This window comes from Vicugna pacos, chromosome 6 (assembly GCF_048564905.1).
Source record: "Vicugna pacos chromosome 6, VicPac4, whole genome shotgun sequence".
Lineage (NCBI taxonomy): Eukaryota > Metazoa > Chordata > Mammalia > Artiodactyla > Camelidae > Vicugna > Vicugna pacos.
In genome coordinates, this window is record NC_132992.1 from 59,627,107 (window position 1) to 59,643,211 (window position 16,105).

General features: G+C 44.2%; 1 protein-coding gene across 3 annotated transcripts in view; it reads left to right on the top strand.

Moving 5' to 3' along the window:
* DAAM1 (dishevelled associated activator of morphogenesis 1) overlaps positions 1–16,105 on the top strand; it is a 154,497-nt gene that overhangs the window by 80,483 nt on the left and 57,909 nt on the right. For all 3 annotated transcript variants that reach the window (XM_006199724.4, XM_072963131.1, XM_072963130.1), the window contains exon 3: positions 703–792. In XM_006199724.4, the coding sequence (XP_006199786.1) occupies positions 703–792 (90 nt within the window). The remainder of the gene's footprint in view (positions 1–702; positions 793–16,105) is intronic.

Here is a 16,105-nt window from a genome sequence, read left to right on the forward strand (position 1 = left end):
TGTATTTATTGGTGGTGCTTATGAGGACACAGATGTCACTCCCTTGCTCAGAACCCTCATTGGCTCTTCTTGGTCAAGAAAATAAACTCCTTAATCTGGCATCTAAGATTTCCCACAACCTGGTCACTCCTTACCTCTCAAATCTTTTATATAATGCTTCTTTGTATAAACCCAGTGCTTCAGCTCAGCTGGTCGGTGTTCCCCAAACACTCCACACTGTTACCGCATCCCAGCCTTCGGTTTTGTTCCTCCCTTCCTTTCATCATATCCCTCAGGGCCCATCCTGATCATCAGCGTTTGTGGATCCATCCCTACCCAATCCTCATCTATAGTAAGATTAAATCCTTCTACCTCTGGGGCTTTAATGGCCTTTAAGTTTCGATGGGCCCTCTACGGCAGTGCATGGTGACCCAGGACCGTTCTGCCCAGGCCCAGCCCGCTTTCCGCACCCTGTGGTAGGCGCAGGGCTGTGCCTCAGCCTTCTTGCTGTGCCCAGTGCCTCACCTGGGCCAAGGACCTGATTTCTTAATGGTAGTAGCCTACACCTCAACTTAGCTTCTTGTTTGTCCCCAGTTCATTTAAATATGTGTTGGTGTTCTTTGGTGTTCTTTTTGCTTTTTTCTCACCCTGATGAAGCTGATAACTTCCCCAATAGGAAGAACATTTAATCTGTGAAATAATAATTATTGTTTTTCTTCTCAGGATGAACTCGACCTCACAGACAAACACCGGGAAGCCATGTTTGCACTTCCAGCAGAGAAAAAATGGCAAATATACTGTAGTAAGAAAAAGGTAAGCTACTCATGATGATTATAGTTAACTGGAAAATGAACATTTTGGATTCCCTTTGCTCTCCCATTTCGCCACCACAATTCAGACAGCTCTTTAGGACGTAAAACCCTGGTTGACTGTGTCCTGTTGTGGCTTTGGTGCGACATATAGCAAAGGGCCAACTCCTTGGATGCTGTTTTTATCAATACTTCACACCCCCTGCCTCATACCATTATTCATAACCCTGCATAAGCGAGACCCCAAGTGACATCAGCTCACAGAAGATCGAAGTGTTTTCCCCAGCTCCTTTACATGAGAGCTTTTATGTAGTTAGGTTAGGACCAGCTTTGTGGTTCACAGTTGTAGTTCACAAACCCTCGGTGACTAGCTTCTAAAATCTTTCCATTTTGCCATCTCTATGGCCTGTCCTCTCCAGCCATTTCACATGCCAAACTAGGAATGGAGGAAAGGGAAAGGCACAAAGTCCCCACCCCGGCTCGCAGGGCCACGTCTGGGAGTTACACACCCAAATTCCCCTCGTGTCCCACGTTCGCTACATGGCCACACCCCGGTCTTACTCTGGTGGTCACCCACACTTGAAAGCCGGGGGTTCTGGTACCTTTGGAGAAGGAGAGAAAGGGTATCGGGGGCAGTAAGAATACCTACCTCTTCCCTAGCCCCCGTGGCACCAGGCATCACCCCAGGGACTGCCACTTTCCCTTCTGTTCTAGGAGAGACTTGAATCAAGACGGGGCAGTGGAAAGGGCAGGGCAAGCCCCTGAGAGAAATGTTACCTCTCCAATCGGAGTGGACCCTTGGTTACTCACCTCTGGAAGCAGGGAAACCTTTCCTCAGGGGACTAGTACGCATTTGGGGGCTTCCATTTGCCCCCCACAGCTGCCTGCTGGCACCTCTGCCCCCTCTGTGCGGCCTTGTGGCATTGGCATGTCCCCGTCCCAGGGCGTCTTCCCAGCAGCGGGCCTGCTTGTGTCCCTCTCCCGTCAGACCCTATGGGGAGGCACCGCGTCTCGCTCACTTTTGTACCTCCAGCATCTGCCTCTGTGAAGTGAAGGAACCACTGAGCTGTTACGAGTGTTATGCCGAACTCTCAGAACAACCTAGAGCACATTTGATTTTCCACCTGAGCTGTTGTCATTGATAAAATTACGTGTGGGTTTTAGTCCCTGGGGCCTCTGCTGAGAGACGTGTCCAGCTCTAGCCTCTCAGGATGATTTTTGAGCCACTAGCAGATCTGATCAAGTTGGAGCCTTCAGGGTTTCTGATCCAGTGGTAGCCAGTAAGATGTGTTTGTGAGCAAGTCTGTCCTCTTTCTCTTTGTGCACATCTTACCAACTAGAAAACCTCTCGTCTGTTGAACTGATGGTCATGGCTCAGGAAACATCTTAAAATGAAAGGATTTTAAAACAAAAATACAATGTGTTCTGTTCTGAAAATGATGATATTTGTATGGTCTTGAAAAAAAGAGAAATTTTCATGCAGCTGTCTTAAAGACTAGAGCCCTAGGACTGAGAAAGGAAAACCCACGAGCGCCTGAGTACACAGAGGACGTTGTCTGTTTTGGCTCACCCGAGTGCAGATCTTTTTTTCTCAAAATTAGGAAACAACGTGAAGTGGGGATTGAGAATATGCACTGGAGGAAAAACAAGGGCAGGAAAATGGGAGCAGCTTACCGAGGGGAAAGTTTCCTTCTTTCCCAGATTTTATTACACCCTGGACAGGAATTGAAAGTTAATCATGGAAACTACTGCCCCTTAGATTAGAAAAGGCGAACCCTGGAGTATAGTAATGACCTTGGGCTCGCAGCTGCTGCTCATTTTTCAGTTTCCAGGTCTGTCGGATCCCCTTGGATATCTTGTCTCCTGTGTGCGTGGCGGGGATGGCCTCTTTGGAGGAGGATGGATGTGGATGTGGCCACTGGGCTCAGAATCCCACTTCCTGATGGATGGGCCCTTCCTGCAAGTACCTGGCCCGATTGCGCCGACCTCTGGGAATGGAATTCTCCTGCTAGCTTCATTACAGCAGCTTGGGTTCCTTTTGTGACTTAGTAGTGGTGTGGCTGACTGGGAAAGTCGTCTTAACTCCTTGGGGAATCCCATGGGCTTAGAGATCCGCCTTTACTTTAAAATGACTTGACTAAGGATTTCCTTGATTAGAGCTTCTCCGACTGTTAAAACTGTACAGTGCTTTGGTCTGAAACTGACCTTTTGGGGCACTGTAATAAATCGGGAAATAACACAATGAGTAAGAACACAAAAACCTAAGTCCGAAAAGGGCACGATGTCTGTCTGTCTTCAGAGCATATGATCTCCTAAGGGGCAGGCTGCCCATTCTCAGAAGGGAGCCCGTGGTGGCCGTCCTGAACACTGAGAACAGACTGTTGCCCTTGGACCCTGTCCTGCATAGTCTTCTCAAATCAGGCTCGTCACCAGCAAGCCCCACTACATCCATTTCTCAGGCCAAGGGAAAGATACACCCCCAAGGCTCCTTCAGATTTTCCATCTTTCAAGATTAGAACCCAGGGCACGACAGACGTTTGTTCTCACACATAGTGAAGCCATGGAGTAAGGGCCCACAAATGCCAACAGAAACAGATACATGAGTTGGTGAACAGCAGGCTTTCTGTGGAAAAGGGCACAGCAGTAGTGGAGGCGAACGGGGCTGGGAACTGAAGATGGGGCCAGACCTTTCTGAGCCAAGTGGCTGTTGTCCATCCAACAGGGCCTTGAGTCCCAGCAGTGGCTATCTGCTTATCAAGCTTGGCATTCATTTCTCAAACGGTTCTATCTGAGTCCCCTGGTTGAAGACCCATTTCCAGAGCCAAAATGAAAGCTGCAAAAGTATTTCTGGGGCTAAAAGAATTGGAAAGAAATTAATGGGAATTTTGCCTAATTGAGTAATCCGGGGGAGAGCGAGAGATGGATGTCGTGGCCTTGTCAAAAGTCCAGACAAATCTGTAAAAATGATGGGACTGGTTGGTCAGCCATGGTTTGTCATATGCCGCCATCCACTGTCAAATTTTTTTTTTAAACTTTTCTGAAAGGTCCAAAAAAAGGTTCTGTTGGTGGGGCTGGGGGTATTTTCAAATAGGAAATGTTTGTGGTTCTTATCTTTAAAGGTAATTCCCTTTTTAGTTCCAATCACAACATACTCTTTTGTTTAAGTGAGGTTTTTCCCAGTCTCCAGCCAGAAACTGCATCTGTTAACAATCTTTTGGATTTTAAACTGAAGCTTTTTAAACAATGAACCATCTGACCACGAAAGGCATCTGGCCATGCTGTATTTGCTTATTGTTAACATGATTTTTAAACCCTGGGAAAAGCCCGGAATAGGTCTTCAGAGAGGAGAAACTAAGATGGTGTGTACACCGTATTATGGCAACAGCGGTCTTATCAGCCCAGGCAGAAATCTTCTTTAATCACAGTTCTTTGCAGGGGCAGTTGCCCTTAATTGTGTCACTTAACCAGTCCTCCTAAGTGTCCAGAAAATACTTTTTCCCCCCTTGTTGAGCTTCAGAGTTTACAAAGTAAGTGAATGGGGTTAGAAGCTGTTAGAAGTTGTGAGCTCAGATATTTGAGGCAAAGACCAGAATCTGATGACTGCGCTGAATTTTTCTTCCTTCCATGTCTGTTCCCGGAGCCAAGGCTGAAGTAAAAGGCTCTGGATTCTCCATATTACGTTTCTGTGTCTGTTGAGGTATCCTTTGGAGAAGGTGGGTTTTCACTGCTGCTGAGTTTGTTTGATTCTAGGTTAGTTAAATCACTCAAGAGTCTCGTCTGGCCTGGCTGCAGGTCAGCTGTGAAGCTTTGTGGGACATGCTGATCATGTGCTCGGCACGCTTTGAAGACATCTAGGAAAAGTAGCTCAAAATTCAGTGGATTCCCTTCACTCATTCCCTTTACTTGGGTTGCATGTCCTAATTGGATCGCTTCCCCACTCCTCCCCACGAGAAGGAATTCTCCTTTCACCACACACAGAGATTCCGGTTGCGTGGTGAATGGTCATCGGGATGCGTTCTTTCAGATCCTGGAGAGTTGAGGCCCTCCTGTGTTTGGATTGCCGAGAGGAAGTAGTTTGATCAAAACCCGAATTTAAAGGCACATACCCTAAAGTAGTGGAATTAAAGACGAAAGGAGCCATTGGTCTTCTGCACTGCTGTCAAATGAACCAGCTGGAAAGCCAGGAAGCGGGACGATGAGACGTTAATCCTCTGGTTGTTCCCAGCCTCTGACGAGAAGCTGCTGTGGGTAGGCTGGGGCGAGGGGCAGGGGCTGGACTTTCGACCTGGAAGGTTTGAGAGGGAAGAGACGTTAGGTCTTCTCTTCTGTGCTGTGGTTATTTTGAATGCACAGGAGAGTGAGATTCAGTTTTCAGGTGCCCACCTTGCTAGATGTCAAGATTTGGGAGAGGAGCCAGTAAAATGGAGAAGCTAGATTTCACTAACTGTATTTCTAGGCTTTCTTAAAGTACCTGGCTTGATCTCTTAATTGAGTTTTCACTTGCTAATGGATTCCAGTTGGCATTTGTGTTCTTGGTGCCAAGAGATTACAGAATGTGGCAGAAGTAATAATGATTAGGAATAAAATTGGTCTGTCTTTCCCCCGCTCCTTCTCTGAAGACTAGATCAGGGAAGCACAGGAGCTGGAGGACAGTGGGAATCTCCAGGCTCTGAAAAATCCTGCCTTCCATACATATTCCCTGGCGAGGAGAGATGAGGTTGTGTGTATAATCTCAGATTGAAAGCGGAAGAAACAGCAGGCTTTGAGGATCTGGTGCTTCTCTCAGTGAAGCAGTGCAGTTGGTAAAAGGCTTGTTGGCATGTGAGCCACCCTGGTAGTGTACTGAGTACCTCCTCTGGGGCAGACTCTCAGCTTGATTCTGAGGATGACTAAACACAGAAGTCGGATTTCCTGGAGTGGATGGTCCAGGTAGGAGAAGCAGATAAAATCAGATGATTACCAAGTCTCTTTATAAGCTCCACACTAGGTGAGCAGACAGGCTCTGGGGCACAGAGGAAGGAGCCAGCAAGCCCTGGGGTGTAAGTGTGTGACTGAGAAGACGGTTCCCTCACCACTTGGATCCCTCCTGGGGTTGATCCAGTGAGGCGGCTGATGTTGTCAGGCGTTCATCCCATCGTGTAGAAACAGGCTCCTTTCCCAACAGTTGAGCTGTGTTCACATGCTGTGTACACTTTCCCTCTTGATCTGTGCTTTGTTCTTTGTCCCTTCTGCCAGTGTGTCAGAGATCAAGTTTAGACTGTTGGCTTAGTCTGAGCTTTACTAAACACAGTCTGCAGGGCTTGTTAGGAAATCTGTAGAGAGGCTTACGCTTTTGAAAAATGAAGACACTGTGGGGAAAGACTGAAGCAACTTCTTTGTTCAGCCCGGAGAAAAGAAGTCGGGTGAAAGCTCCAGTTTGGGCTGATGTTCACCAGCTGTACCCCAGTGAGAGTGTGATGTCTGTCAAAGCATTGCCAGCTTCCGATTGGTCAGAGCAGCTGCCTCAAGCCCTCCCAATAAAAACCGCCCTGACAATCTGACAATCCCTAGGGGCCCACCAGTCTTCCCCCATGACTCGAGAACTGGAGGGTTAATTTCTGGCATGACACAGCAGGGGACTCCAGGACCCTCTTTCTGTGTTGCATCATTGGTTCTGACTCATGGATGCCCCTGCTTTACTGTTGATGAGTATTTTGAACCTTGGCATAAGTATGAGATGCCTATTGACCTGAGGATGGTGGCCAAAACCATTTGATGATATGTATCTCACGCCCGAAACATGCGTCTTCCTGGAGTTGATCCCATGGAAGTGATGAAAGATGCAGGCAAAGAACTGCGTGTGAGGTGTTCTCTGCAGTGTTGCCCCTGAAAGCTGAGGATGGTGACCATATTAAAGGGGGATGGTTATATTTATAGTACACAACCGTAACAATGTCTTGCTGCTGTTGGAAAGTCATGTTTTCAGAGAAATTTTAATGACATGGGAAACTGCTCAGCATGTAATGATAAGGTTTAAAAAAAGATACAAAACTGTAATCAGTACGATCAAAAGTCTGCAAAAGAGTAGATACAGAGGTAGGCAGACAGACAGAAACCATAGTTTGGTGAGATTGTGGGTGGTTTATTTTGATTTACTTTTTTTCTTTATACAAATATTTCCCAAATTTTCCACAGTGCATTTTTCTCCCTCCTACCTTGGAATAAGTTTTTTTCTAGTTGTAAAAATAAAATTGCTCTTTTAAAAAATACATACAATATATTTTGTATCTGTCAGGTTTCAGTCAGAAAAGCAGGACTGCTGGGGGAACCACACAGGCAGAACAGAGAGATGAACCCTTCTGTAATCACGGAAGCTGGCTAAGCACTCGCCGTAAAGCTGCTGTATTTGCTTCTAATGCTGGAGCGTCATGTCCCTGGAGTAGGCAGTTGGGAAGAAGGGTGGATGTAAAGGGGGGAAGAGCAGACACAGGCTGGTGCCCACGGGGACAGACTGAAGCCTGTGGCAGTCACTGCCTGACCCTGACGTGGGTGTCCTGCAGAAGCCTGAGCCATCCATTGGTCATAGAGCTCAATAGACACACACACACACACACACACTCACTCACTCACTCACTCGGCCCAGGAGAAGCTGGAGGAAGATGCAGGGGAAGGTGAAACAGTTGCAGACCTGCCTGCCATTTCACACCAACGAGGTGAGCCAGCAGATAAAGGACAGCGCCTGGACTACAGAATGGCTGCTGCTTCACTGCCACCCTCTACGCATCCCATAGGAGTCTCTCTTGTGGCTCACCCTACCCGTACACCTACAAGAAAGGATGTAGGAAAGTTGGTTCAGCCTCGTCAATGTGAACATTACAACGCCACCACATGTTTCTCTGAAATTAGTAGGAAAAATAAATATTTAAAATGCAACTACTGCTTGTGTTGTCAAGACAACCATGGCATTTTCCCCCCCTTAGCTCAGGGACCCTTTTCTTTCTCTATTTGCTCTTCCCTGGGAGAAGGATTAAAACAAAGGTGAATCTGAAAACCACCCTGAATTTTTCAATACTTTTTATCTCTTTAGGCAGTGACTGTGAAAATGGGGTGAATCTTGGCCCTGACAAGCTCTCCTCAGTTTTCTGCCAAGATACTCAGTGAAGGCATGTTTCTCATGGCCCTTTCCCCTCTAAGTAGCATAACCTCATAGCCAGTGACCTATTTTCTGTCTATTTTCTTTTTACTACAAAAGCCAGTACTATCAAAGTGCACACCAGATTTTAGATTTGGAGTACACAATTCAAGATTCTCTGCCTCTGGAAGCCCTTAAACCAAAGCTATGTTCCAATAAAGGGCAGTTGGTTCATGAGTATTTATTTGCCTCATCTTCCTATAAACCCTTTGTTCAATAATACCAGTCTGGGGTATTTTTCCTCCCAGTGTCCCCAGTTCTATCATTCCAGCTGTGCCTAATACCACCCCTACCTTGGTTTGTCCAGCATGGTCCAAAACGCAGAGTTGGTGTTTTCATTAATGTTGACCCAGCTTCATTAATGAGGAAGCAGTAAGCAAACTCGCCCACAGGATGAACCAAAACACGTCTCTCTTCTCTGGTGCTTGGTGAAGTGATTATGTCTAAAAGATTGTGGACAACTTCTAGATTCTTCTGTTGCAGTGCTACATTCTAGTCCTGTAGGGTCCTCTGTTTTGCAGGCTTGAGACACTTGTCAGTGAGAGGACCTCCCTTGGGGTGGATTGTCTCCAAAAGTCTAAATTGATGGATCTGCCTACAAGTTTCCAAAGTTATGTTTGTCCCTCAGAGTCGTTCTAAATTGTAGCATAATGTGTGTGACACTATTTTATCTAAGATAAATAGAAGCTGAGTACTAGCACTGAGAAAGACTTTGCATAGTTAGAGGCCATCAAAGGGCAACCGGTGAAGGTAGGATGCCCCATTTATGTACGACCTGGGGCATATTTCTTAACCCCTCTAATTTCTCTCTTCTCCTCTGTACAGTGAGATCAGTTTTGTAAGATTGTTGTGGAAATTGAGACAGTATGGTTTCGAAGCTGTCAGAGAACTTGGGGGCGTGGTAATGTTAGCTGTCACCACTGGCAGTGTCCCTGATGGTGACAACAATCAAAACAGTGTTTAAGGACTGGATTTCTGCTTGGTGCCACTCATACGAACCTGGGGCTTATCTCCATATTAGTAAAGAATGATAACCTGGTTTTCTCGGAATGGTAGTGAGGATTTCAAAAGCACCTTTCCCTTAGCTGATACACAGGATGTTTCAGAGGTGAAGATAGTAAGTTAGGAGGATACACCTTAGATAAGGGAAGAGACCAAGAATATCTTTACTGTTAGCATCAGAAATTGGAAAAAAGGGGCCCCATTTATGTCAAAAGTTCTAGGGCAGCGGCGATCAACGTGCAGTCTGTTAGTTGCTGGATGAGGCCCTGAATCTGATTTCAGGAGCACCTTTAACTGATGTCTGGGGAGACTGAGGCCCAGAGGAAGTCAGACTCTGACTCCACTTCTTTTCTCCTCCCATCCATGTGGCCACTTCAGCGCTTCCGCCCCTGCTGGCTGGGGTGGCCCGTGGAAATGCTTATTACTTCATTGGGCTTGCCTGGCAGGCAGTTGGGAACACCAGATAAACTCTGTTGTGGGTCAAGCTGGTTTTTAAATAAAATTAAAGCTCCTTCTTTGTGGCCTGGGAAAGGCAAGTGATTGGTAAATACCTTCAGTGTTCAAAATAAGAAGACTAAAGAATATTTCTAGATGAAAACATTGCTACTCCTGTTGTTGGCAGTGGGGGGAAGTCCCTTGTCAGACACAACACCAAGTCAGTTTTCCCCAATAAGAAACTTACTAGGTCAAAATAAACTGGATTCACAAGTTCTCCGTTCAGCAACAAAATTTGTTCAGAGTTGCAGCATTATAATCCAATAGTGCATTCTAACTGTATGATTTCTGAAATTAAATTAAAATAAAATGTCAGTGTTGAGATAATAAAAGAATGTTTCAACACAGTTGCAGATACTGTTAATGTTAGGAGTCTTTTTTTATTGAAGTATAGTTGATGTACAATATTATAGAAGTTACGATACAATGTAGTGATTCACAATTTTTAAAGTGCATACTCTATTTGTAGTTATTATAAAATGTTGGCTATATTCCCAGTGCTATACAGTACAACCTTGTAGCTTATTTTATACCAAATAGTTTGTACTGCTCACCACCACCACCCCCGCCACTGGTAACCACTAGTTTGTATCTGTGAGTCTGCTGCTTTTTGTTACATTCACAGTTTGTTGCATATTTTCAATTCTACATATAAATGACATCATACAATATTTGTCTTTGTCTGACTTATTTCACTTAACATAATTATGCCCTCCAAGTCCATCCATGTTGCTGCAAATGGCAAAATTTTCATTCTTTTTTATGGCTGAATATTCCATTGTATAAATACACCACATCATCTTCGATTCTTCTGTTGAACTTACATTGCTACTGTATCTTGGCTATTGTAAATAAAGCTGCTGTGAACATTAGGGTGCATGTATTGTTTCAAATTGGTATTTTTTTTTTTCAGATATATACCTGGGAGTAGAATTGCTAGGTTGTATGATAGTTCTATTTTTGGGTTTTTTTTTTTTAAGAAACCTCCATACTGTTTTCCATAGTGGCTGCTATTGTTAGGAATCTTAACCTTAATTATCAAAGTGGACATTCTGGGTTCCAGTAAATTGGCATTCTCTAAAATTTCTAAAGAAGAAAACTAACAAACCTCTGATAACTTATCCAAGTCATGAGATAAACCATTATTTTCTGGCTGATTTTTTATTTTTGGTGTGAAATGTTTGTATATACAGAAAAGTAAGGAATATATTAAAGGCCTATGTATAACAAATGCTAATAACATTTTATCACATTAACCATGGATTTTTAAGAAGGAAATAAAATTCCATAAATATAGTTGAAGCCCAAGGGTGACCTCTATTCTGAAGGTAGCATGTGTTTTTTTCCTTGCTGATATATTTATTATCTTACTCTGAATGTATATATTCATAGACAGTATATGGTATTTCTTCATTTTAATTGCAATACAATGTTCTGTTATATGAGCACACCACAGTTTAATTATTTTTATCCCCTTCTGGATAATGCTTATTTCCAAATTTTCACTATTTAAAAAAATTTGCAATGAACATCCTTGTGTATGCGTTCAAAAATTTCCCTAGGATAGGCACCCAGACAGTAATTACTGGGTCATTTGGTTTGAACATTTTTATCTTTAATTGCTCTCCAAAGTGATTGTACAGTTTATATCTGCATTGAATTAGTTCTCAACCATCTGAGAGCTTATTATTATCTGAGGGGAGGGAACTCGTATTTGGTTGCCCTGATCAATCGCTTTAATGTAAGTTTGACCATTTTCAGGTACAAGAAACTGTCATTCAGGCTCTTCAGTTTTCTCCCATATGTCTTAGCAAATCGAATTGAAGTAAAAATTCCTGAATGAGAAAGTACTCATTTAAAAAAGAAAAACTCAAGGTTTGGAAAACGAAAGCATTCCCCTCAAATACCCATAAAGCTGGATAAAAGTACAGAATGTTAGAAGGACATAAAAATGGACAGTTCACTCAGCATTCTGTTTATTTGGTTTGACCTACAAAGGAAACTGCTCTGTGTGTGGTTCACCCTTCCTCTCCTCTGGACTTCTCTGCACCCTCAGGTCCGGATCCAGGCAAACTGTGCTTCTGTCTTTCACCAGCTCTTGACTGGTATATGCTATCACCAAACATGGAAAGTTCCTCTGAGGCATCCGCCACCTCCCTGGTGGGTGACTGACGTGCAGGTGCAGAATCAGCGTGTCTGCACTAGCAGGCACATTGGCGGTGGCTGGGACATCACATGGCTGGTCTCTGTCTCCTCCTCTAAGCAGAGCATCTTTATCTTGAACATCTCTTTATACAAATTGTGAAAGCCTCTCCCCGTTCCTGTACTCCTCGATTCCTTCGGATACTGAGACAGTGAGATGTGCAACATTGCTGGCTGTCTATCCTCCATGCCTAAATCTGAGCTAGTTCCTTTGTCCACATCAATTCATGGATTTGGGGATTGTTGATTCTTTGGTTTCTAAGCACTCTGCTCTGTTCTTTGCAGCACTGTAAAAACAGTGAATAGGTACTTGCTTTGTGGATGCCATCTCTCTTTTGTGCTTCCTCATACTTGCATTTCTTCAGCGAGTCACACCCTTTATCCAAAGCCTTGCTTTCCCTCTAATTAGGGAATGCCAGCGCGGAGGAGTGTGGCAGAGAATGACCCTGTGTGTTGCATTCACTTATTATCTTTCAAATAACAATAAAAATAAATAAGCAATGTATAGCTGGGACGGAGTGAGATATCTTAATTGGATGAACCAATTAACACAGAGTCATGGGGAGTGCGAGGGTTGTGTGTCCTGTGGAGCTCTGTCTTCCCCTCTGGAATGGGGGCTATAGAAGCAACTCCCACAGCTTTCACTCTGCTTGTCATCATGCCTGCATGGCTGCTGCGCTAGGGGAGAGCACTCCTGCTCTGACTCCTGTCACTGGAAGAGACTTGGAACTTGGGTTGAACGGAAGCCCTGCTAGCACAGTCATTCTCAGATGCCGCCGAGGGACTATCTGTGGCTTCCAAATCTGAATTCTTATGCAGGTTCCTTTTGACAGTTCCCATTTGACAGCTCGGGTGCAGGGCAAATTCCATCATGTGCTGATTGCTGAGTTTGGAGCACATGACACTCTTGGAGCTCTCAATCTTTGCCACAGAGTACTTGTCAACAGTGCTATTGTGGAATCTTGGTTCTAAATGCAACTATGTAAGGCTCTTTGAGCCCCTTGCCTGTGTATGTTGAAGCATGTAGGCACCACTCCATTGCATTGACAAAATTCTGTCATCTGCAGGTGTAGATCTGTACATCGAATGAGTGTTCTCGGTAATAGCTAGATCTCTGGAAAGGGGTATGGCTCTATCTCATGTCTGAGAATCCAGAACTAGCTGCCAGTCCTGGTTATCACCAGCCCAGGGACACGTAGCACACGAGACACTCCAGACCAGCACACGTCCTTCGTTTCAATATTCCTTTGGACCCTGGCTTCCTTCCCTGATTAACTGAGAGCGCTATGAATAACTCCAAGCAGAGCTGGCAAAAGGATTGATTTGATTACTAACTTTAAACATCTAGGGGTTGAAGCCTGGAGACGCATTTGGTGGTTATGGACGGAGTCCTTGAGGGCTCCTCTGGCTTATAGATTATGATTGTACGTAAGTGTCACATTCTGTGCTTCTTTCCTTTGGGTCTCTGCCTGGTTCTGTGCAGGTTCTCTAGGTGCACCTACTTCCATAGAAAGACTGCCCTAAGCCTGCCTGGCTTTACCATCTCCAGGAGACAGGTGTATGAAGGACGTCAGTGGAAGGAAGCATCCACTTTGGAAGAGAGATCAAAGAAGGAAAAAACTACTTTTCCTGAGTTTTTCATTTTATTCTTTTCACCAACAGCTCTGGCATACCTAATATATCAGTGTTACAGTTGGTGCATTTTAAAGCTTCTCTCCCTTGGGAAGTAGGAAGAAGCTTTGAGCTTCCAGTGTAAGTTAGAATGTGCCACTAATAACTTCTCTTTGGGGCTATCCAAATTCCTTATACTCCAGGAACCAAGTAGTGTGTGGAACCAGAAACAGGTTACAGTAGAATGTCTACCGAAGAATACCAACTTTAAATTAATGTCTTCACAGTTCGCTTACTATTCTTCATTGCACTGTGGGACAGTATTTGACTTGAGCAGTCTGAAGACAGCATCCTTTTATCTGTCCCCATACGTGAGGAAAAGCATTTTACGTTTCCTCGGTTTCTAAGATGCATCCGCCACATCCTCACATTTAGACACTTCTGAGACAGTGCTACCTCCCCACTGAGGCTTTTCTCTTTCTCTTTAGCCAGAAATGCTGTCATTAATTAAGTAGTGTACTATAGAGTTGATGGTGGCTTAAAATCTGAAATATAGCTATGATTTTCTTCTAGGGGACAGTTAACCCTGCCATAGCATTTTTCACGGCATCCTGAGATTGCTTCCCTGAACGGAATATACCTTTATGGGCTCCCTGTTTCCCTGATTCTCTTTATAGTTTAATTACTATTTTCCAAAGCCTTCTCTTTATGGTCTCGTGTTAAGCATTATATTGCAAATCATAAACACACTTTGATTGTTTTCCCAAGAGCAGGTTACAGAACATCAAAACCTGCTTTACGACATTCTGAAAGGCTGGTCTAGTAGCAAATCTGGTAGCAAGATGTGAGGCAACAAAGGCCATTGACACCACTGATTGGATTTGCACACTGCATAAGAGTTTAGTGATGTGTGTCCAAACATGTTAATTTACCAACCAGCTGGACTACATTGTACCTGGGCCTTAGCACTCCATGACGACATGTGGGTCAAAGACTTGACTCTTAACAAGCAACATAGAAGTAATTTCTTGTATGTCATTGCACACCTCTGTGTCACAGGCACCAGGGGAATGTGGGCTCGTATCATTTCTGAAAATAATAATTGGAGAGTGTTTCTTTTTCTTTGCAATAAAAGTGAAGGGAAATTGTCATCTAAAATTGGCTTCAGATGTTGGAATTACACTGGTATGTTTAGGCTCCAGTCATAGTCCATGCCGTGAAGTGCTTTGCCAAAGAAATGACTTGTTAAAATAAATAAAATAAATGTCTCATAGTTTGGGAAACAGACTGAAATGTCTCAGCTTTTAGTTCTAGGTAAGGATTGTGGCTATTTTCTTAGCTACATGAGCTCGTGAAATGCATTTTCTCCCAGGATCCTGTAGCATGTGAGTTTTGAAGATTTCAATTCTGTAAAGTCAGCCAAGGCTTTTTTCAGCGAAGAAGAGGGTATTGATCAAACTGGGCCCCCTGAGCTGTCTAAGAAACGCAGCTGGCGTCTTTACTCTTGAAGCCATATTGTTACTCTTTGTTTTAATGCTGCTGTTCCTCAGAGAGAGACTAGACATCTTTAAAGTGACACTCTTGGGTTTGTGATTTTAGGCAGAACAAAAATGATAACTGGCTGCGAAATAGCCCAAGCCTGATTTTTGATGTGCTGTGTCTCATTTCAGGTCATTCAGAAATGTTTGATGATTTGTACTAGTATAAGTAACACTGGTGACATATAAAAAATATTCATGTAACAGTTTGTGTTATCAAGGAGATGTTTCAAAGTAGTTTTCCTCGTCGAGATTAGAAATGTTTATGCTTGATTTTTATTTTGAAGTTAGAAAATTGTTGAAGACTAGAGTTTGGTAAAAATGCAGGAGAGTTAATAAAACTTGACTATTTCTTTTAATCATGATGAAGAGGGAGTAAAGCTATAAAAGACCGAGAACCTATTGTCAGAAGAAGTCTGTGATCTAAGAAGCTCCCAGCGCCCAAGTTTGGAAACATGTTCTCATACGTCTTGTGGATCACTAGCAAGGATAGCAGGCAGCTCTGTTCCTTCATTTATGTTTACTAACACCTAGAACAGTGCCTCGGCCATCAAACAACTCAATAAATATTGTTGGATGAGTAAATGAGTGAGAAGGAAAGCAAATGACTTTTTAGGTTCAGTTCAGCACTGTGAATTCTGAGCACGATGAGCAGAGGGCTTCTGTTCCCATCCTGCCCTTGAGAAGCCCTGCATTCAGCAGTGTAGTGTCAGTACTGGTCCCGAGCCAGGCTGTGTGTGGCTCTTAACATGGCATCAGGCTTCAGGGAACAGTAGGCAAATGTAGCTTGCTTTCTGGCTGGGGGTAGGTGTGAAAGAGGTGGGGAGTGGGTCTAACTCACTGAGCTCACAGCTTTTGATGAGCAGTGCAGAATTCTTAGAATACTCCAGCTGTTTCCCTAGCAGATTTCTGGGGAGGAGAGAGGACCAGGTGCATCGGTGGGTATAAAGAGGATAGCACAGAACAGTCTTGCTGGTTTCAACTCAGAGACTTGGGGTGCACAAACAGAAACCATGCCACCCAGCCCAGACAGGGCAAGGGGAGCAGGCAGAACTGAGGCGGAGTGGTCAGGATCGGGTGGTGTGTTCTTCAGCAGAAGCTGCGGGCAAGCCTGAGCACTTAGGTGATTTAGATGTGAAGAGTCTGGTGCAAGCTGTTAGTCATACAGCTTGGCTTCCACATTACACCTTTGTAGACCGTGTCATCCTCAGCCAGGAAGTACTAGTCATGCATCTTCCTTTCTGCTAAACTGTAGTTATATTGAAATGCCAGAAAAAATTTGCTGAATCTTCTGTCTG